This window comes from Dama dama, chromosome 6 (genome assembly GCF_033118175.1).
Source record: "Dama dama isolate Ldn47 chromosome 6, ASM3311817v1, whole genome shotgun sequence".
In the NCBI taxonomy this organism is placed as follows: domain Eukaryota; kingdom Metazoa; phylum Chordata; class Mammalia; order Artiodactyla; family Cervidae; genus Dama; species Dama dama.
The window spans coordinates 48062504-48086646 of record NC_083686.1 but is presented as its reverse complement, the minus strand read 5'-3'; the positions used below and the strand labels follow the sequence as shown (position 1 = coordinate 48086646).

Below are 24143 nucleotides of genomic sequence, written 5' to 3'. Positions count from 1 at the left end.
CGCAGGAATCGCTCGTCTCATCCTGCGCCGCACTGACCCGCCTCCGCCAACGCTCCGAACACGTCGCTTCCGGCTTAAGGCCCGCCCCACACGGCCCCACCCCACCAGCCTCGCCCGTGGCCACGCCCCTCCGCGAGATCTGAGCTGGGTTCCTAGCGCCGGTCGGCGGCCGGTCCACCCACGACGCTCTGAGGTCACCCACGGGGCCGGGCTGAGGGGGGCGGAGGGACGGAGGGAAGATGGCTGCCGAGGCCGGATATTGGCGCCGCCTCCCCCAGTCCTGGAGCCGGCGCAGATGAGGCGGCTCGGCTGGGTCCGGCGACGCTTGGGAACCGGAGCAGGAGGGACACGGGCGGTGGGGCCTGGCCCTGGTATATGCCGGCGCCTCGGCTAGAGTGAGCGGCGGCGGCAGCGCCTCTTTCCGCCGGCTCTGTCCCTGTCGCTGTGAGTCCGAACGGGTGGCGGGCGGCAGAGGCAGCGGGGCCGGGATGGAGGACGTTAACTCCGACGTGAACGCGGACCAGGAGGTGCGGAAGCTGCAGGAGCTGGTGAAGATGCTGGAGAAGCAGAACGAGCAGCTGAGGAGCCGCTCCGGGGCCGTGCAGGGCGCCGCCTCCTTCGGGCCCGGCAGCCCAGTTCGGGCCGGCGCGTCCACTCCGTCCTCCGGCACGGCGTCTCCTCGGGGCCTCCCCTTGGGCCTCAGCGCCAGGTCTGGCAGCGGGGCCGCGTCGGGCCCGAGGCGAACGAGTAGCGAGGAGCTGCGGGACGCCACTTCATTGCTGGCAGCGGGCGAGGGCGGTTTGCTGGACGAGGTGGAGCCGCTGCGGCCCGAGGAGCTGGAGCGCCTGTCAGGCTGGGAGGAGGAGGAGGAGAGCTGGTGAGCGCGGGGCTCCGGGCCGGGGCAGGGCGGGGACGGGCCCCGGGGCGCAGAGCGTCTTCCGAGGTCCCCCGGTAAGACACCTCTGTTTGTGTAGCGGGGTCCGCTTTCTGACTCATGGATTTCTTGCTTTGGCAGCGGTAAGGTCAGCGAGAGTTGGGGGTTCGAGGCTGGCGAGAGGAACAGGGTTTGTAGCTAGTTCTTCTCTGGGTGGGGGACCCTCTGGGCTTCGGGCCCCTTGGGGTCTGGGGACTGGCACAGCCTAGGAAGGGCTGCTCGCCGTGGGAGGAGTCGGAGATGGGAAACTGCTTTTGTAGGAAGGGATCTTGCTTTGTGTGAAATCCTGGCTTTCGGATGGTGGCCTGGGCATTTTGGGTGTCGGGGAGGGGGTCTGCTTGATGAGGTGGCACCCGGTGCGGGGAGCAGACCAGGGTAATCGAAGTCCGCGCAGTGGTCATCGTTTTGGACCAGTGGGAGTTGGGTGCATTTCTGGTGGCAATGGGGAAACCGTGTGAATCAGCACTCCCCCTTGAGTAGTGGGGTGAAGCTTGCTTTGTGTGAAGAGGGCAGAGGATGGTGCCGCTTTGTGTAAGAGTCAACGGTGGAACAAGAGCCCTGACTCTCATTTTTTAAACAAGAATTGGGTCTGGCGTTTTTCTAAGCTGTGAAGTGACAGTTTTCCATCTTTCATTTCTATGTCATTCTAGAGGCAGAGAAAAAGAGCCCTATTTAAAAATGTGAACCGAACTGTATTGTCACAAGCTACTTGATAAAATTGTGACCCACGGCATAATATCATTTCCATATATAGAGAGGACATGAGAGGCGGTTTCCTTCGTGTTTTATGGCAATTGCATAAAAATATCTGTGGGAAATTCTTAATTTGTCTTTTTTTTTTTAAGTTGTAATCTTTTAGCAAAAGTATCTGTTCTTTGTTGAAATTGAAACTTCTAACTTAGTGAAATTGAAATCCTTCATAGACTCTGGTTTTGCAGGGCTGCAACTTTACAGAATGTCCTGGTATAGTTGAGAGCTTTGCCTGGATTCAGTCCCTGGCTCTGCTACTCACAGCTGGAAGACCTTGGGCAAGTTACTCTGAGCCTCACTTTCTTCCTCCTATTTGATGAAGAAAATAATAGTTCTTTATTCTATAGAGTTGTGAAGATCATGTGAGATAATCCATGTATCCTTTTAGCATGGGTCTGGTATATAAGCTCTCTGACACTCGCTGCTATTACTCTTAAGCCAAGTTGTTAAAATTAAGAAATATTTATTTAGTGAATGCTTCCAGGATCTTGGGGGAGATTCTTAAATTTGATCCCTGTTCATTAAGGCAGTTACATTCTTGTTGGGATGGGGTTGCGAAGAGTTGGACCGGACTTGGCGACTGAACAACAAAATAAGAAACAGGCTAGGCAGTACATAGTGAATTGCTTAAAAGATTGATAGGGACCAAAAGTACTGAGAGTGCTGAGAAATTGGGAAGAAAAGAATAGTCTAAGGTAGTTGGGAAAACTTTGAGGAGAGGTGGAGCCTGAGGAGTGAGGGGCATTTTATGCTCTGACAAACTGCTAGAGCAGAGTCAGAGATACTTGTAACTCTCGATTAGAAAGGTTTGAAATACAGAGATACTCTTGAATATATGATGTCAAGCCTTTATTTTACTGCCAAGTGATACCAAATATAATTAGAACTGACTGTGGTAGTGACAGTTTTCATATTAGTGTGAAGTCATGTCCTCACAAAGGAATCCTAGGTATGTATACACTTTAAAAGAAGTGAGAATCATCTAAATACCATCACATGCCTCTTCCAAATGATGATGATAATAATGCTCTTAATAATAACGAGGATTAGCTGCACTCATCCCCCATTTTAGATGATATATTCTTAGAACACACTAACTCCGATTGGAGAGGCTGATTAAGTCTTTTGCTGCTTTAGTTTCTGAGCATAGGGTTTGTTCAAGTAAAGTAAGTCTTTTAAAATACTACGCCAGAAGTTTCTTTTGGCCAGTTGGTTCCTGGTTACATGTCTTGATATTATAGATGTCCTACCCTTTTTCTGAAAAGATTTGTGTGAATTAAAAGTTTGAAAATCATGTTTAAAGTGTTTTTGGAGTATGTGTATGAAGTATTAAGTTATAAAGGGTGGTGGGTGTTAGTAGCAGTAAGAGGAAGATTTTAAGTCAGGAGTTTTTCTTAGCAAACTAAAAATCTACTTTCTGTAACATACACGTTGCTTTCTTTTTCATTTAGGGAAATTTTTTTTTCCTAAATGTATACCACAAAATGCCACTCCTGAAGGTGTTAGTAGATACTGTGTGAACAAATAATTGTTGGTCTGAGATCAGATATATCTGGGGAAAAGGTTCAAGAACAACGAAAGAGGTTTCTTTTATGCTGAACTTTTTTGATAATGCTAGTATGTGTTGAATATAGTAAATCTCTAAGTGGTATGGTTTGTCTCCTAAACTTATTTGAGCTCCCAAGGAACTAGTTTCTGTAGAACACACTTAGTAACCAGTATTGTACTTAGTGGAGATGAAACTGGCAACCCACTCAGGTATTCTTGACTGGAGAATCCCATGGACAGAGGAGCCTGGTGGGCTGCAGTCCATGGGGTTGCAAAGAGTCAGGCATGGCTGAGTCACACACACAGTACTTTTAGTACTGACTTTCACTTTTTTTTTTTAAGACCCATTTTCATGATACATTTTATACCATAGTTTAGTACACACATGTATGTGAATAATTGAAACAGTTTCACAAAACTGTACTTAGTATATATGTTAAAGCACTAGGATTTTTTGTTTCTTTAGGAAAAAATGCTGGTTACAATTCACTAAGCTGATTTGGTGACCCATTAATGGTAATTATTAGTTTGAAAAATACTCTTATTAAAAAAAAATACTCTTATAGAACAACTTAGAAAAATCTAGAGAAGGAAACTTACATTATTGTGTATCCCAGTGTGTTACGCAGTGCCAGGCAACTTATAAACAATTTTGCATTTAATTGCATTTAATTTTTTATCTGTTTATGAGGTAGGTATCATTTTTCAGGTAAGGAAACTTAATCACTCTCTAAGCATCAAATAGCAGACAGTAAATGATGGAGCCAGGATTTGAATCCAGGTCTTTATAACATCAGAGCTTATGTTGTTCCCACTTTATTTTGCTTTCTCCAAGTATAATTCCTTTTCCACCTGAATAGCCCCTTACAATAGTTGAATACTACCATCATAACCGTACTGACTCCTCCCTACCACACACTGAGCACTCTAATCTCGAGCGTAAAACAACCTCAGTTTGTTTCCTTCTTGTTATTTAGCCCCTAAGTCGTGTCTGACTCTTTTGTAACCCTACGGACTATAGCCCACCAGTCTTCTCTGTCCATGGGATTCTCTAGGCAAAAATACTGGAGTGGATTGCCACTTCCTTCTGCAGGGGATCTTCCTGACCCAGGGATCAAAGCTGCTTCTCCTACCTGGCAGGTGGATTCTTTACTACTGAGCCACCTAGGAAGCCCTTTAATCATTCTAACTTAATGTAATTCTCTCATCTTTCAACCGTGTTCATTTTTCTCTTAATAAATTCTACTTGTTCCTTGTCATTAAATGTGTTACCCAGAACTGTACTCGGCATTTTAGATGATATTTGACCAGTGTGTGGTGGATATGTTTTGCATGAGCTAAATGCTGTTATTTGGAACCAAGAATTTCATTAACAGTTTTGACTTCTGTTACTTATGCTTAATATGAGTCAGTAGTTTCAATTACACTCTGTATTTTTATACATGGGTTATTAAACCAAGTCTTCCTAACCCTGGTTTTCTTTAATGAATTTTTTTAGCTTAAATATTAAGTTTTTATATTTTGTTAGTCTTGATTTAGGCATTTAAATTAGGCATTTAAACCTATTCCTTGCAACTATTTCGGTCATTTTCATATTTTGTAGACATACCTAATGGGTCTTCATTCGGGTTGTGAATAACAATATTAAAATTACGGAGTAAAGGGCTCTGAAGTATGCAGCTCGACTAGACTTCCTCCAGATTAACATCATTAGTCTGCATACATTATGGTTGTTCAATAAGTATTAGTCCTACTTCTTCTTATCAAGCCTATATGCCATTTTGCCTATATGGATATTATGAAAGATTTTGCCAAATGTCTTGCTGTAATTAAGCTATATGGTGCCTACAGAGTTCTTACCTACAGTTAAGTAAACTTATCAAAATAGAAATTGCAGTTAATTTGGTTTCACTTGTTCATGATGAATCTTCTGGTTTTTTCCTTTTCTAACTTTATGTTTTGTTTAACATAATTTTGTTTGCAAGGAATCAATCAGTCAAGCAACTTCCAGACATTGCTGCTTTTTCGCTTTAGAAATTTATATTTCCTCTTATTCAGGCTTTTGACCCTTCCATGATATTTTGGATCAACAGCAATAATTTGGTGATACATTTTTAGTTATTTTCCATTATTTAGAAGAGTAGATCTAACCCTGTTTCAAGCTGCCTTTCAGCTTACTATCACCTTGACTCAATTTGAACTTCAGTTTCCCTCAATTTAGCCTCCCAACAATTCAAAGTTTACAAATTTCAGTTTTGTACTGAACTATACTTCAGTTCAGTACTGTCGGCTGCATACATGTTGCTTCTGTGCTGCAGATCCCCAGAACCCTCCATCCTGCATGACTGAAACTTTATACTCACAGAACAGCAACTCCTCACCCCTGCTACCCCCAACTCCTGGCAAGTACTGTTCTATGTACTTTATTTCTGTGAGTTTAACTACATTAGATACCTAATAAGTGGAGTCATGAAGAATTTGTCCCTTTGTGACAAGCTTATTTCACTAATCATGATTTTCTTAAGGTTCATCCATGTTGTAGCATATGATAGGGCTTCCTTCTGTTTTTAAGGCTGAATAATAGTCCACTGTATGTATATACCACACCTTCTTTTTCCATTCATCTTTTGGTGGATGCTTTCATTGCTTCCATTTCTTGGCTGTTGTGAAAAATGCTGCTATGAATGTGGGCCTACTAATAATCTGTGCAAGTCCTTGCTTCCGCTTCTTGTGGATTCATAACCAGAAGTGGAGTTTTGGGATCAAATCATAATTCTACATTTAATTTTTTGAGGAGCCACTGTATTGTTTTCCACAGCAGCTAAACCATTCTGCATTCCAACCAGCATTACACAGAGGTTCCAGTTTTTCCACATTCTTGCCAGAACTTACTCCGATTCATTCTGAGTTTTTAAATTTTTAATTATTTTTGGCTGTGCTGGGTCTTCATGGCTGCGTTTGGGCTTTCTCTAGCTGTGGTGTGTGGGCTTCTCATGGAGGGGCTGTCTTGTTGCAGACCACGAGCTCTGTGGTGTGTAGCCTTAGCAGTCGCAACACGGTCTCAGCAGTTGCGATGCCTGGGCTTAGTTGCCCAACAGCATGTGGGATCTTTCTGGACCAGGGATTGAACCAATGTCCCCTACATTGCAAGGTGAATTCTTTACCGCTGGACCACCAGGGGAGCTTCATTCTGAGTTTTTATATGGTGTGAAGTAGGGGTCCAAGTTAATTCATTTTGCATGTGGACATCCAGTTGTCTCTGTACCATTTGTTGAGAAGACTTTTCTGTTCCCATTAAATTGTCATCACACCTTTGTCAAAATTCAGTTGCTTATAAATGTATGGGCTTATTTCTGGACTCTCAATTCTGTTCTGTTGATCTGTCTGTGACTATCCTTGTACCAGTACTACACAACCATAATTACTATAGATGTGAAATGATTTTGTTTATTTTAAGATTGTTTTGGCTCTTCAGGGACTTTTGTATTTTCATATGAATTTTAGGATCAACTTGTAAATCTCAACAACAACAAACCCCTGAAATTTTGATAGGGATTATGTTAAATCTGTAGGTAAATTTGGGATTTTAACTATTGAGATCTTAACAGTATTGATTTTTAATTTTTTTCAGCTTTTTAAATTTTCAGTGTAGAAGTGTTATGTTTCTTTAGTTAATTTTATTTTAGTCATTTTATTCTTTTTTAATGTCACTGTAAATGGAATTGTTTTTCTTAATTTCATTTTTGGACTCTTCTTTACTACTGTATAGAAATACAGTTGATTTTTGTGTATTGATGTCGTTGTCTCTTGCAGTCTTACTGAGGTTGTTTATTAGCTGTGATAGTTTTTTTGGTGTGAATTCATAGGATTTTTTTATATATAAAATTATGTCATCTGCTGATAGAGATAATTTTACTTCTTTTTTCCCAGGCTGGATGCCTTTTATTTCATCTTCCTGCCTAAATGCCCTGAAACTAGAACACCAGTATCATGTTGGGTACAAGCAGTGAAAGAAGACATCCATCAGTGTGATTTTTATTGCTCTTTTATTTTTAATAATTGCTAACAATTATTTATTGCATTAACACATGATGGATACTATACTAAGCACTTTATATGCTGTAATTCATCTTTTTGATAACCCAGTATGGTCATTCTATTATTAATCCCCATTTTAAAGGTGAGGAAATTAAAGCTTAAATAACTTGTTTATAGTCACTCAAATATATGGACAAAGTAGGATTGGAACACAGATACTCTGACTATATTTAAACATTTTCAACCGTTGTGTGTGTGCATGCTTAGTCATGTCCAACTCTTTGCGTCCCCATGGACTGTAGCCTGCCAGCCTCCTCCGTCCATGAAATTTTCTAGGCAAGAATACTGGAGTGGTTTGCCATTTCCTCCTCTAGGAGATCTTCCTGACCCAGGGATCAAACCCACAGCTCTTGTGTTTCCTGCTTGGCAGGCTGATTTTTTACCATTGTGCCATCTGGGAAGCCTTTACCTAATTCTAATTATCTGTATTTTTTTTGTTATTTTTCATAGATTTGTACTGTTATTCACCTTTAGCTATTTTATATTCCCCCTAATTCTTTGGATCATTTGTTATCTTTTAACAACCTGAGTCCTAGGTACATTTTTGATTCCTTTATCTGATGACCTCTTTTGGTACTTATGATTCTTGTGCTGAAGTGGCCTTTAGAGCCCCGGAGTCAGACTGTAGTCCCACCCTTGTCAACTGCATGACCTTGTCAGCTACTTACTGTCTGTGCTTGAGACTCTTCATTGTTTATAGAGTTAATTATTATACCAGCCATATAGAATTAAATATCTGTAAAGCATTTACAAGTTCTTGGTACAAATTAAAAATATAGGTGTTAGCTTTGTCATCATCATCACCATTTTATTTTATTTCTACACTGGCCTGTCTTTGCAGTGAACTTGAAAAATTTAAACGTACAAAAGTAGAATGAACAATGAAATGAACCTTTACTTATCACTTATCTTTAACACTTACCAGCTCATGCCATTCTTGTTTCATCTATACCATTAAAACCTCCACCTTTTAGACTATTTTGAAGTAAATTTCATCTCAAGCATCATATCATTTCATTACTAAATATTATAGTAGAAGATATGGACTCTTTTTAAAAATAACTACAATACCAGTTTCCCTTCTTTGATATGTGCTCTGAATGTTTTTAGATCATCACTATTACATCTTTTCTTTGTACTGGAACTGAAATTTGTATTAGGTAAGTAACATCATTCATATTTTTCTTTGGCCTATTGGCCTATAGTCAGCTCCTGTAATATCATCCTTAGTTTTATAATTATTTAGCATTTTTAATTAAATTTAGTTTTAGTGTCTTTGTGCTTTCATTTCTTAGTTGTGCCTTGGCAGGTGGAATCTTCCTGGACCAGGGATTGAACCTGTGTCCCCTGCATTGGCAAGCGGATTCTTATCCACTGCACCACCAGGGAGGTCCCCTTAAAAGTTTTTGAGATGAGAAATCTAAATTGTTCCTCATATCCTGGTAAATTTGCTTTACTTTAAATCAGTCTTAAGTTTTTGAAGGCACTTTCACTCAGACCGCTCATCAATAAATTTTATCGATACTTTCCCCAACTCAGAGATAGATAGGTATGTGGTTTTTACTTACTGTATTTTTTTTCCTCATAGCCCTTCACTTTTGAGAATGGACTTTATTACCTGACCATTTTGTTTTACGTATGCTTTTTGTAGGGGACCGTTGGTAGAATTTGTAATTTAATATGATGAGCCCAGGTTTATAAAGCAATTTAATTTGTATACTTGCCACCACTTATGATTTGGCAGTGGCTCACTGATTAAAATCTTAAAGTTTTGTCTGCTGGATTCTTCTGTACCAAGATGTTATTTTAAAATAACATGGTCTGTGTGTGTATTAGTTGAATCAGAAGTTATACATCAGATGGGCATTTTATTCCCTTCTTAGCACTGGTTTCCCAGTGATTCTAACATGACTTTATATTTTCTTTTTTCTTTAATGGAACAAATTCTTAAGAGCCTGTATGTGTGAGCAGCCCAATGTTAGAACAGTTAGAGACATAATAATGCATTTTCTTGCTTTCTTAAAAAATTGAATTTGACCAAGAAGGGCCACATGATTGGTAAAATACATTACATTCATTATTGTTTGAGCATGTTCTTTATACCAAGCATTGTATAAGGCATTATATGCATGTTAAATCATTTAATCTGTTTTGAATTGTAATTGTATTTATTGTTATCCCCATTTTTTTTTTCAATTAGGGTAAAATATACAAAACAAAAGCTTCACCATTTTAATCACTTTTAATCACTTTTCAGTGGCATGTGAAGCACATTTGTGTTGTTGTGAGGTCATGTCCACTATCCTTCTTTAGAACTTTACCTTTAGAAATTGAAATTCTGTATAAACAGTAACTCCCCATTCCCCTATTCACCCAGCCTCCAGCCCCTCACCACCACCACCATTCTATATTCTGTGTCTATGAATTTGACTACTCTAGGTACCACATGTAAGTGGAATCATGTAGAATTTATCTTTTAGTGTCTGGTTTATTTCATTTATTGTTGTGTCTTCAAAGTTTATCTTGATCGTATTGATAGAAGGTGTCACGTTATCTTACTCATTATCTTGCAAGTAAGGAAATTAAACTTGAAGTCACACAGCTAATAAAGTTGAGATTTACACCTCATGTCTGTTGAGTCAGTGATACCATCCAACTCTCTCATCCTCTGTCATCCCCTTTTCCTCCTGCCTTCAGTCTTTCCCAGCATCAGGGTCTTTTTCAATGAGTTGACTCTTCACATTAGGTGGCCAAGGTATATATTAGAGGTAAGCAAATAGTTAATTAATAGAAGGAAAATGTTCTAGCAGAGCTGTTCCTAGACAGTATGAACTGCCTTTAAAAAGTGTTGTGAGTAGCTTTTAGGAGTAAAAGTTAATTGTCCTGTGTCAAGGGATGTTAGAAAGAGGTAAAAGTTGAATTTGATTACTTCTAAGTGTTCTTTTAAATTCTGTTTCTGTGATTAAAATATTGTAGTCTTTTGGGAACATAAAATACCTTCAAGACAAAGTGCTAAGCTTAAATGTGGGAGAGATCTTTAGGCATCATGGAGTTTTTATAAATCTATGACACATTTCTTTGAATATCCTTAGTAATGGCAGATTCTTTTCCTGTTGAGGGTAGGTTTGAGTTTTGAAAACTGTCTAAAGTCATTATTATAGCTAGTGAATAAAAATGGGTTAAGAAGATACTTGAAGCTCTCAGCAGTGTTAAGTCCAGTTCACCTTTTTCCTAGATTTACTTTGCTGTCGTCAGGAAATTTCATGAACGTTCAGGCCTATTACCTTTTAATGTTTGTTCTGTATAGAGTATCTTCTTTTTCTCTCTGAAATTCTAAATTTCCCACTTGGTTTACTTCCTCTTTGATGTTACCTACTACTGTTTATGTTTCTTTTTAGAGCATGTGTAATATCATAACGTCTTCTTTGGTCTGTCTTGTCTAAATTGTGAGCATTTTAAGCAGAGGGAACAGTATCATATTCATCTTTGTGTATCAGGCTTTCAGAATCTTGTGAGTAGTAAGAGTTCAGTTATATTAAATTGAATCAATCTGATTGTTAATTATAAGTTGGAACTAGGTGAAGCTGAAAATAATGAGACCAAATTTTTTGCATGACTTGCATGACCCCAATGCCAGTTACAGTAAGGAATTTCATGCGTAGTCTGCATAATGGCAATATTGAAACTGTACTCTCCCATGAGTTAATTAAAATACTGTCAAGATACAGTGTCTTATATAAAAAAATCAGTTTCAAAATTGTCTCTTTGGTAGGATAAAAAATATACCTATTTTATGCGTCTTTGTACATTTTATGATTTCTCAGTTTTCTGTTATGAACACAAGTTGCTTTTATAATTAAAAAATCCTAGTGATAAATCCTACTGATTTTAGTCAGTTTCACTAGTCTGTGGTCACACAGAGTAGGGATCGTAATACAACATGATGGATGTTTAGGTCACTTCCATGTCTCGGCTATTGTGAATTGTGCTGCAGTGAACATTGTGGCGCATGTGCTCTTCAAATTATGATTTCTCTGAATATATGCCCATAGTATACCCACAGTGGGATTGCTGAATCATGTGGTAGTTCTGTATTCAGTTTTTTAAGGAACCTCCATACTGTTTTCCATAATGGTTGTGCCAATTTACATTCCCACCCACAGTGTAGGAAGGTTCCCTTTTCTCCACACCCTCTCCAACGTTTCTTGTTGGTAGATCTTTTGATGATGACCATTCTGACTAGTGTGAGGTGATACCTCATAGTAGTTTTGATTTGCATACCTCTAATAATAACTGATATTGAGCATCTTTTTGTGTGCTTTTTGGCCATCTGCATGTCTTCTTTGGAGAAATGTCTGTTTAATTTTCTCATTTTTTTTCCCCACCCATTTTTTTGATTGGGTTGTTTGGTTTTTGTTGATTTGTTTGTTTTATTGAGGTGCATAAGTTGTTTGTATCTTTAGAGGTTAATCCCTTGTTGGTTATTACTTCATTTGCAAATATTTTCTCCTATTCTGTAGGTTGTCTTTTTGTTTATGGTCTCCTTTGCTGTGCAAAAGCTTTTAAGTTTAATTAACTCCCATTCGTTTATTTTCATTAGATGGATCAAAAAGATATTGCTGTGATCTGTAGTCTGTTTTTGTTGGGGGGAGGGATTCAAACAGCTTAATTTTCCAAGGATATCAGATAAAGAATTCTAAAGCTTTGAGTTCACATTCTGTGAGCCTTCTGGGTTTCTGATGTTGCTTGCTCTCCTCAGTCTCATTTTTGGGACTGCTCTGCATGCAGATCCCTGTGCCAGACTTCCTAAGGTACCTGGCTGGTGCTGATGCCCAGGTAGCCCAAAAGGGCTCCTTTTCTCCCAAATCCCTGCCTTCTTGCCTTCTGTTGGGAGCATATCTATATAAGTATATCAGTAAATTAGTTTAATTTTGACATGATTTAAAAAAATAATTTGGATAGTAAATAGCATTAAATAATGTCTTAATGTAAATGCATTGGCTTATATTAATACTAATGTACTATTTCTAATAATGGTCTTCCCAGATGGCTCAGTGTTAAATAATCCTGCAAATGCAGGAGACGTGGCTTTGATGCCTGGGTTGGGAAGATCCCCTTGTGAAGGAAATGGCAACCCACTCCAGTATTCTTGCCTGGAAAATCCCATAGACAGAGGAGCCTGGTGGGCTGCAGTCCAGTGGGGGTCACAAAAGAGTCAGATACAATTTAGCAACTAAACAGTAAAACAGCAACAAATTTGTTGTAATAAAGGCTTGTGCTAGCCAAAGCACTCTGCATGTTGACTTCTGTTATGATAGTTTAATAACAAAAGTGAACTTGTAAAAACATTTAGGTTTTAAGTCTTTCAGTAATACAAGTTCTTATTTTGCTTATTATTATTGTGTTCTGTTTACTCAAAAATCACATCCTGTGAACTTGTAAAAACATGTAGGTTTTAAGTCTTTCAGTAATAGGAGTTCTTATTTTGCTTATTATGTTCTGTTTACTCAAAAATCACATCCTCTGTGATCTTTCATTTGAGAATCTAATGGAGGATGTGGGCATCTTTAGGAACAAACTAGATGAAGAGGAAGACTCACAAAATGCAAAACATACAGTTTGCTTTAATCTTGGAAAAGGTTCAAATTCTGGAGTAAAATTGCAATTTCTTGAAAATATTAAGGAACTATAGGGAGGAGAGTAAAAAGTGATTATATCTTCTTGAAATGTGAAAAATAATAGATAAGCAAGATAATGATACCATGAAGTTTATGCAAATACTTAGAAATAGAGAAAGAGTGTTTAGTTAAAATTTAGAGGTTTAGAATTCATGAGGATGAATCAAACCATGTCCCACTTCTAACAGTTTACTAGAAGGAGATTCCTCCCATGCACAGCCCTCCACTACTCCATTCAAGAACTGCTCATCTGTGAGAGAGTCAGAAAGTACCCAACCATGTGTGTCTGTTAGGGGTTGTTTTGTTTGAAAAGTATGAATAAGAAGCAAGGGGTGAGCCAGGCTAAGTCCACAAATAACCTGTGAGTCTGATAAACTTGAGGAATGGAATTTGATAGATGCCATCAAGTTAGTGAGGAGGTTTTTAAGTATATGCATTTAGTGCCTAATTAGTACTGTATTTTATAATTATAGAGATTATATTGTATGTCTTTATTAATAGCTAGTATATACAGAAAGAGTAAATTAATAGTTGTAGGATGTGACTATCTTTTGAGTGAACCTGCTAATTTCCCCCCTAGGAGGGAGATAATGGGTTTTTCATTGACTTGTCATAGTGAAACTCTTGTTTACCATTGGTAATTTTTAGCTCGGGCTGATCTGGAGAGGATTGAAAAAACAAAATTCCCCCAAAAAAGATGAATCCTAGAAATCTGAATCTGGAGGTTTGGAATTTGATGAATAGGTGCTGTAGGTTTCAATGGTAGTACTTGCCTATGACTGAGAGAACTAACAACAAGTACTGTGTTAGGTACAATCATTTAGTTTCGTCTTAATTTATCTTTGGATTCCTGTTTAGCACCATGCATGGCCAGTGGTAGCTACCACATAAACATTTGTTTAAAGGACTGATTTTGGCTTTATACTAAGCCTTCAAGTGCTTAGAGTTTAACTTGGAAGCATGAGAACAGAATTTGATTCTCTGTAAAACCAGCAGTGAGAGTTGTTAAAAGAAAAATTTATATGGACTTAAATGTGAGAAAGTGAAAAGTGAAAGTGAAAGTCACTCAGTTGGGTGCGACTCTTTGTGACCCCATGAACTATGCAGTCCATGGAATTCTCCAGGCCAGAATACTGGAGTGGGTAGCCTTTCCCTTTTCCAGAGGATCTTCCCAACCCAGAAATCGAGCCCAGGTCTCCTGCATTGCACGCAGATCCTTTACCAGCTTCCAACAATGGGTACAGATAGATTGAAGGGTGTTTCTTGCCATTCTTTCTGAATCAAAAAGTGCAGGGAAAAGAATGAGTGCCTCTTTTGAACAGGATGAAGTAAAGCCTGTGAAGATAGAAGTTTGTTAGGAAACAAGTAAGAAAGTTGGTTTAAAATTAAACATTCAGAAAACTAAGATCATGGCATCCGGTCCCATCACTTCATGGCAAATAGATGGGGAAACAATGGAAACAGTGAGAGACTTTATTTTGGGGGGCTCCTAGATCACTGCAGATGGTGACTGCAGCTATGAAATTAAAAGATGCTTGCTCCTTGGAAGAAAAGCTGTGACCAACCTAGACAGCATATTAAAAAGCAGAGACATTACTTTACCAACAAAGTTCTGTCTAGTCAAAGCTATGGTTTTTCCAGTAGTCACATATGGATGTGCGAGATGGACTATAAAGAAAGCTGAACACTGAAAAATTGATGCTTTTGAACTGTGGTGTTGGAGAAGACTCTTGAGAGTCCCTTGGACTGCAAGGAGATCCAACCAGTCCATCCTAGAGGAGATCAGTCCTGGGTGTTCGTTGAAAGGACTGATGCTGAAGCTGAAACTCCAATACTTTGGCCACCTGATGCAAAGAACCGACTCATTGGAAAAGACCCTGATGCTGGGAAAGATTGAAGTCAGGAGGAGAAGGGGACGACGGAGGATGAGGTGGTTGGATGGCATCACCGACTCAGTGGACATGAGTTTGAGTAGGCTCCAGAGTTGGTGATGGACAAGGAAGCCTGGCATGCTGCAGTCCATGGGATCACAAAGAGTCAGACACGACTGAGCGACTGAACTGAACTGCAAAAAGTTGAATCATTGACTTGGAGGCCATACTTTGCATGATCTCTGAAATCTAGGAGGAGGTTTTTGAGTGTTGGAATATATCCTTAACAAAATGGTGTTTTGAAAAGAATAGTGTGGCATATATTAATTTTAACAGTGTTTACTTAACCAGAAATATTTAGTGCTGTCTTGCAGGAATAAGTATCTGATTTAGTAACTTTGCTTCATACACATTTCTAAGTCATAAAATAGTAATATTCTGAACATTAGGAAAAACTACTGTGTGCCAGGCAGTTATCTTTGGGAATAAGAATGGGCCATAAGAGATGATATGAATATTTCTGGCCCCGAGATGCTTGGAGTTGTATATGACAGAGAGTTAAATATATATAACTTGTATGTATACATACAATTGCAGGCTTGAACAGTAGAGGACTAGATTGGGTTTTCTCTCCAGGACATTGTTAAATACTTTCCCCCATCACCCTAAAATGTATTTTATGCATTCTAACCATCTTGGTATACAGTATACTTTAGTAAGAAGGAATCCTTACATACTAACTCCTGTCTTTCTATATCTATCTTTTCAAAAGAAAAAGAGTCTGGACTGGGCTTAATATTAACTTTAGTGTTAAAAGCAGAGTATAATGTATTACTTGCTCTTCCTGCTCTGTCGTGTAACATAAAGATATTAGCACTTTAATTACCTAATATTGTAGACTAACCTGTTATTGAGGTTAAATCCATATATTTGAATATATGTTTACCTTAATACTTGTGTTTTGATTTCTTCTGTTCCTATTTGATTCATGTTTTTGCAAAGTGGACAAAATGTTCTAATTTTACAATAATTCAAAAGTCTTAATTTCAGAACCTGTAGGAATACTGCAAATAGGAGATTCTCTGAGTAGACAGTTGTTTAGTGTTTATTGTATTGATAAATCTTTGTTACCAGTGTTTAGTGAATTCTGACTTGCTGCTTTCACATCTTTTCTCAGATATTTTTGCAGAAACCTCAACACTAAGGAAAATATATATTAATTTTAAAAACCTAAGCTTGGTTGACAAACCATTAAAAGTCAGTATATATTATTATTGGACTTCCCTGGTGGCTTAGACAGTAAAGAATCTGCCTGCAATGCAGGAGACCTGGGTTCAATCCCTGGGTTGGGAAGATGCCCTGGAGAAGGGAATGGCAACCCACTCCATTATTCTTGCCTGGAGAATCCCATGGACAGAGGAGCCTGGTGGGCTACAGTCCATGGGGTTGCAAAGAGTTGGACATGAGTGAGCAACTGACACACACACATACATTATTATTATTTGGGATTTGAAGGACATACCGTTTGCTAAAAGTTAAGACTTTTTAGCCATAAGAACTGTGGTTTCTTAAACAGCTGAAGTCTTGTTTAAGGCATTTCACAGATAAAATTAGCTGTTAACAAGCAAAATACTCTTAAGAGAATCAATATGGACCACACACATTTCATGAAATATATAGATGTGATACATGCTGTTGCTACAGTTTGCAGCATCTGGTATAGTTTGAGACTTCCAGTCTTCCTGATGTCTTTTCTCAAAAAGAAACAACTCATTTTCTGATTGCTACACTCCCAGTTAATCTCATTGCTACTATGGTTTTCCCATAATTATGCCTCAACACTAGATGTTTGTCTTTTTAAAGAAATCATTTCCCACCTCAGTTTCGTGGCATCCTAAGGAATATCAAAATTGTTTTTATTTTCTTAAAATTAAAAAACCTACACCGTACCAAAATGGGAATCAAAAGAATCATGAAATGAAAATGGAAGCATAGCATGTCACCATCCAGAAGTCTGAGATTTACTACTTTAAAACCTCTCTTCAGTCTGTTCTGCTTGCCCTGCCGTTGTTTGATTCACCATGTTGTGTTCTGCTGACGTACCAGCCATTTATATCTGTGTTCTACCCTACAGCTAATGTCATTTTGGGGCTTGTAAACTGTTCTGTTCTAAGACTTTATTAATGAGTTTGCCTTGCAAATAATCACCACTTTTATTTACTAAAATTTCAAAAAGACTCTTATTGCATATAAACTGAAGATACTTTTCTTCAATTGCATAATTACATATAAACTGAAGATACTTTATTCAGTTGCATTGTGATTTTTTTCCTTGTAATAGTAGGATCAATTACAACTTTATATTTTGTGGTTCATAGGGCTTAGAAGAAAGTAGGGAACAGCCATTTGGATGATTACTATATTGAAGTCTTTACTAGTATCTTTTGCATTTTTTAAAGTAATGGTATTAATTGGAAAAATATGATAAGAGCAATTGTTCTCAAGCAATCATGGTTTTGCCACTTAACAGCTATGTCACCTTGGGCAAGTCATTTATCTCACTGTGCTTCAGTGACCTCATTTATAAAACAGGGATTATGATAGTACCTATCTCATAAGAGGTGTGTTTTCGTGGTGGCTTGGTGTTAAAGAATTCACCTGCCACTGCAGGATATGTGAATTCAGTCCCTGGGTTGGGAAGATCCCCTGAAGAAGGAAATGGCTACCCACTTCAGTATTCTTGCCTGGGAAATCCCATGGACAGAGGAGCCTAGCAGGCTACAGTCCATGTGGTTGCAAAAGAGTCAGACATGACTTAGCAACTAAACAACAGCAACACAATCCTAATAGTTTATTAAATTATGTTTAGATGTGGTAGGACAAAAAATCTTGGGCTTCCCAGATGGCACAGTGGTAAAGAATATGCCTGCCAATGCAGGAGACACAAGAGATGCAGGTTCGATCCCTAGGTCAGGAAGGCCTCCTGGAATAGGAAATGGCAGCCTGCTGCAGTATTTCTTGCCTGGGAAATTCCATGGACAGAGTAGCCTGGTGGGCTACAGTCCATGGGGTCGAAAAGAGTTGGACATGACTGAGCAACTAACACTTTATTCAGGATCAAATACTTAATAGTCTGGAAATGTCATTACTATTGCAGGGAATGTATATTGAGCGTTGTGAAGACAGAGGCTCCAATCTTTTGCTTTGAGTATGCCTTACTCAGTAAATAGAGAAGGATGATTTTGAGGTATTCATATCTGATTTTCCTTAGCTTGTAAAAGTTTTCACACCAATCTGCAGAAGTTTTTCAGTAACAGTTTTAATACAGCTTTTATTTTTACTTTAAATCTTAACTTTATTAGCCTACTTTCAGCTGACTGCAACATGAAAAGTGATTATGGTGGTTATCTTAAATTCAACAAAGTATCTCCAGTCTCCCATCTTACCCCCATCTTTTAATTATGTGTTTGCTATGTGTATGTATAGAAAAGTCAGGAGAAACCTACTCCAAACTATAAATATTAATAACCTCAGAGGACAGAATTGGTAGGGGGAAGATTATTATCACTTCTTTGTTGTTGTTCAGTCGTTAAGTCATGTTTGACTGTTTGAGACTCCATGGACTGCATGCAGCACACCAGGCTTCCCTGTCCTTCACCATCTCCCAGAGTTTGCTCAAACTCACGTCCATTGAGTCAGCGAAGCCATCCAGCCATCTCATCCTCTGTTGTCCCCTTCTCCTCCTGCCTTCACTATTTCCCAGCATCAGGGTCTTTCCAGTGAGTCAGCTCTTAGCATCAGGTGGCCAAAGTGTTGGAGCTTCAACATCAGTTCTTCCGATGACTATTCAGGGTTGATTTCCTTTAGGATTGACTGGTTTGGTCTCCTTGCTGTCCAAGGGACTCTCAAGAGTCTTCTCCAGCACCACAGTTTGAAAGCATCAGTTCTTTGGCACTTAGCCTTCTTCATGGTCCAACTCTTACATCTGTATATGACTACTGGAAAAACCATAGCTTTGACTATACAGACCTTTCTGGCTAAGTGATATCTCCTTTTTCATATGCTGTCTAGATTTGTCCTAGCTTTTCTTCCAAGGGGCAAGTGTCTTTTAATTTCTTGGCTGCAGTCGCTGTCCACGGTCAGTTCAGTTCAGTCGCTCAGTCGTGTCTGACTCTTTGCAACCCCATGGACTGCAGTTTGCCAGGCTTCCCTGTCCATCACCAATTTCTGGAGCCTATTCAAACTCATGTCCGTCACATCGGTGATGCCATCCAACCATCTTATCCTCTGTCGTCCCCTTTTCCTTCCGCCTTCAATCTTTCCCAGCATCAGGGTCTTTTCCAGTGAGTCGGTTCTTTGCATCAGGGGGCCAAAGTATTGAAGCTTCAGCATCAGTCCTTCCAATGAATATTCCGGACTGATTTCCTTTAGGATTGACTGGCTGGATCTCCTTGCAGTCCAAGGGACTCTCAAGAGTCTTCTCCAACACCACAGTTCAAAAAGCATCAATTCTTCTGCGCTCAGCTTTCTTTATAGTCCAGCTCTCATATACGTACGTGACTACTGGAAAAACCATAGCTTTAACTAGATGGACCTATGTTGGCAAATTAATGTCTCTGCTTTTTAATATGCTGTCTAGTTTGGTCATAGCTTTTGTTCCAAGGAGCAAGTGTCTTTTAGTTTTGTGGCTGCAGTTATCGTCTGCAGTGATTTTGGAGCCCCCCAAAATAAAAAGTCTCTCACTGTTTCCATTGTTTCCCCATCTGTTTGCTATGAAGTGATGGGCTGAATGCCATGATCTTAGTTTTCTGAATGTTGAAAAAACACTTTTTTTAAGTTTTTGAAAAAAACTTAAGTTTTAAATTTAAGCCAACTTTTTAAGTTTTAAGCCAATTTTTTCACTCTCCTCTTTCACTTTCATCAAGAGGCGCTTTAGTTTCTCTTTGCTTTCTGCCATATTTCTCCTGGCAGTCTTGATTCCAGCTTGTGCTTCATCCTGCCCAGCATTTCTCATGATGCATATAAGTTAAATAAGCAGAGTAGCAATATACAGCCTTGATGTACTCCTTTCCCGATTTGGAACCAGTCTGTTTTTTCACATCCAGTTCTAGCTGTTGTTTCTTGACCTGCATACAGATTTCTCAGGAGGCAGGTAAGGTGGTCTGGTATTCCCATATCTTGAATTTTCCACAGTTTATTGTGATCCACACAGTCAAAGGCTTTGGCATAGTCAGTAAAGCAGAAGTAGCTGTTTTTCTGGAACTCTTGCTTTTTTTGATGATCCAGTGGATGTTGGCAATTTGATCTCAGGCTCCTCTGCCTTTTCTAAATCCATCTGGAACATCTGGAAGTTCACGGTTCACGTACTGCTGAAACCTGGCTTGGAGAATTTTGAGCATTGCTTTGCTAGCGTGTGAGATGAGTGTACCTGTGTGGTAGTTTGAGCATTCTTTGGCATTGCCTTTCTTTGGGATTGAAATGAAAAGTGCCCTTTTCCAGTCCTGTGGCCACTGCTGAGTTTTCCAGATTTGTTGGCATATTGAGTGCAGCCCTTTCATAGTATCATCTTTTAGGTTTGAAATAGCTCAGCTGTAGTTCCATCACCTCCACTCTTTTTGTTCGTAGTGATGCTTCCAAGCCACTTGGCTTTGCATTCCAGGATGTCTGGCTCGAGGTGAGTGATCACAGCATCATGGTTATCTGGGTCATGAAGATACTTTTTGTATACTGTCCATAATATATATTTCTAAATATATTACTAAAATTTTTACTTTTCCAAAATATATTCTTAGATATTTTTTTAAAATCACAAGGCATATTATACAGGCATGTGTGATGTATGGGTCAAAATATTGATTTGTAATGATCAGTTTCTTAATTCATATTGTTAGTATTCATATTCTTATATCTTTATTAGTTCTCTTTTAGCAATATACATAAATTACATTTAATGGTATTTAATTTCTTTGTATTGATTATTCTAAGGGAAAATGCAATATCTTGAAAGGCCAATTATTTCAAACAGATTTTTTAATACCTTTACTAAGATAGAAGTTACATAAAATTCACCTGTTTGTAGTATTGAGTTATTTCCAGCATGGTTACAGAATAGTACAACCATGGCCATAATCTTGGTTTAGAATATTTTCAGTATCCCCAAAAGAATTCTTCTATTAGCAGTCACTACCCACTTCTCTTTCCCCACCCTCTCTCCCATCCCTAGGCAACCTCTAATCTACTTTCCATCTCATAGATTTGCCTATTCTAGACATTCCATATGAATGGTATCATGCAGTATGTGGTCTTTTGTGGCTGACTTCTTTAACTTAGTTTAGTATTTCTGAGGTTTATCCATGTTTAGTGTTTTTATTGCTGCTAACAGTTTTTTACAGGTCTCTCTTCAACTTATAAATACCAACTCAGAAACTTCAGACAGGACAAAAATGAATAAAGTAAGTTTCTTGTAATTCAAAGAAGGTTTGAGGTGGAATTTTCTTTTTGGTGGGCCATGTCTAAGTAGATGCAAAGATGCTTTGTTAAAACACCTTTCTTCACTATGTAGTATATAGAGGGACACCTAATATAGTCTTATGAAAGATACTTAAGGAAGGTTCCCTTGAAGAAGTGACATTTGCCTGAGATTCAGTAGAAAGTAATAATGGGCTGGCTGAAGTTGGACAAGGGGAAGGTAAGGTAAGCCCAAAATGGAATTGAGCAAGGGGTACAGCATATACAGATGACCTAAAAGCAAAAGTATTGGGCTTTCAAGACTAGAGATTAGTACCATATGGCTGTTATTTAGATTGGAGTGATGGAAGAGGGTGAGAAATGTAGCTTAAAAAAAAAAAGTGCTACAGCAGTTAGATCATTGCTGTGTCTCAGGGGTCATGGGAACTGTGTTTTAGAAAAGACTGTAAGGCAAGAGGAAACTGGCAGAGTGACTTCTCTGGTGATCCAGTGGTTAGGAATCCGCCTGCCAGTGCAGGGGACATGGGTTTGATACCTGGTCCTGGAGGATCCCGCATGCTGTAGAGCAACTCAGCCCATGAGCCACAACTACTGAAGTCCATGCTCCTAGAACCCGTGCTCCAAAGTAAGAGAAACCACCACAAAGAGAAGCCCTTGCACCACAACAAAGAGAAACTCCCACTCATTGCAACTAGAGAATGCACATGCACAGCAGAAAAGACCCAGTGCAGCCTATAAATATATATTAAAAAAAACTGGCATAGAATTTTTAGTAGAGTAATATTAATAGTCAGACTCATATTTTAGAAATCAGTTCACCTGCAGTATATGGAATGAATTGGAAGGGAGCAAGATCAGAGATTTTGAAATTTAAAAAAAAAGGACTTTGCTTTTTCAGAATCCTTTTGGCCATTCTGTATCTTTACATTTTCATGTAACTTTTAGAATCAGGCTGTCCATTTCTATAAAAACATCTGATGATATATTTTAGGGATTGTATTAATTCTCTTGAAGTGAAGTGAAGTCACTCAGTCATGTCCGACTCTTTGTGACCCCATGGACTGTAGCCCACCAGGCTTCTCCATCCATGGAATTTTCCAGGCAAGAGTACTGGAGTGGGTTGCCATTTCCTTCTCCAGGGAATCTTCCTGACCTAGGAATTGAACCCGGGTCTCCTGCATTGCAGGCAGATGCTTTACCGTCTGAGCCACTAGGGAAGTGCCTAATTCTATTGATCAATTTGGAAGAACTGACATGTTAATGTTGAGTCTTCAGATCTGTGAACATGGTACATCTCTCCCATTTATTTAAGGCTTCTTTAATTTCTCTCAACAATGTTTTATTGTTTTCAGTGTACCACTCTTGGAGTTCATTTGTTAAATTTATTCCTAAGTATTCTTTTTGATGCTGTTGTGAATGGAATTGTTTATTTCATGTTTGAATTCTTCATCCATACATAGAAGTACAATTTTTTGCGTAGGGAGAGCTGTTGATTTTATATCCCAAGACCCTGCTAAATCTAGTTGATTTTGTTTGCTTTCAGTAGATTCTACAAAGGATTTTTTATGTACAATATCATATTGTCTGTGAATAAAGACAATTTTACTTTCCCATATGGATGCCTTGAATTTCTTTTTCTTGCCATATTGCACTGGCTAGATACTCCAGTACCACACTGGATAGAGATGATAATACTGTACATCCTTCTTCATACTGTACATCCAGTCTTCAGAGAAGCATTCAGTCTTTCACTGTTAGATCTGTTTTCTGAAAGATTTTGTATAGGGTTGGCATCATTTTTCCTTAGTATTGATAAAATATTTAATAAGTGAAGGCATCTGGGACTAGACGTTTCTTTGCAGGGAGATTCCTCATTATTAATTCAATTTCTTTTTATAGTCTCTTCAGAGTCTCAATTTTTTCTTGAGTCCCAGTTGATAACTTGTATCTTTCTAGAAATTTATCTGTCATACCTCTTTTGTTGACATAAAGTTGTTGGTGATATTCCTTACAATTCTCTTAGTGTTGGTAGCAGTGCTCACTCTTTCAGACTTTGGTGATTGACATGAAGGAAGCCATACACACAAAACACACAGTGAATGATTTCGTTTATATGAAACGTCTAGAGACGGGCATGGAGCTGCAGCACATTAGGTAATGCCTAGGGCTTGAGGTAGAAACAGAAAAGGGGTTTCTTTTTAGGGTGATATAAATTAATTCTAAAATTACATGGTGATGGTGGTTGGAGTAACTAAATACTAAATTTATCAAATTCTACAGTGGATTTTATGGTACAGAGATTACACAGGTTGATTTTATGGTATGTAAATTACATCTTGAAAAAGTTGTTCTTTTTTTTTAAAGTTGTAAGGTACTTTTAGCATCTTAAAAATACAGAAACTACTATAAACTAAATGAATTATAAAGCATCAATAATTTAGAATCTATTAAAACATCATGATCTCCCCTATACCACATGAATGGTAGCTTTCCTGTTTTTGTTAGTTGCACTGTAATACTTTCAGTCACAAAAAGCTGAAAACTGTAGAACAATTTTGGATTCCTCCATCTTTTTTATTTCCTACCCTCATCATCAATTGTCACCAAGTCCTGCTGATCCTACATGTATAAACTACTTTTCTCTCTACAGATCCTATATTTAATCCCCTTATTGGCAATAGAGAATGCTCTTGCCTTCTGTTAACAGATAAAAGGTAACGTAGCAAACTGTCTATTCCTCAAGTGATGAAAAGGGGAAAACTGATTCAATAACCCTTGTGTGTGCCAACTATCTTC

The 24143-nt window shown here is 38.7% G+C and overlaps 1 protein-coding gene across 2 annotated transcripts in view; it reads left to right on the top strand.

The window, feature by feature from the left end:
- Window positions 1-203: 203 nt before the first annotated feature.
- SLAIN2 (SLAIN motif family member 2) overlaps window positions 204-24143 on the top strand; it is a 73276-nt gene continuing 49336 nt past the window's right edge. Inside the window, exon 1 of one of the 2 annotated variants that reach the window (XM_061146019.1) lies at window positions 204-877. In XM_061146019.1, the coding sequence (XP_061002002.1) occupies window positions 489-877 (389 nt within the window). In that variant the 5' untranslated portion in view covers window positions 204-488. The remainder of the gene's footprint in view (window positions 878-24143) is intronic. The other variant, XM_061146020.1, reaches the window with a different exon arrangement.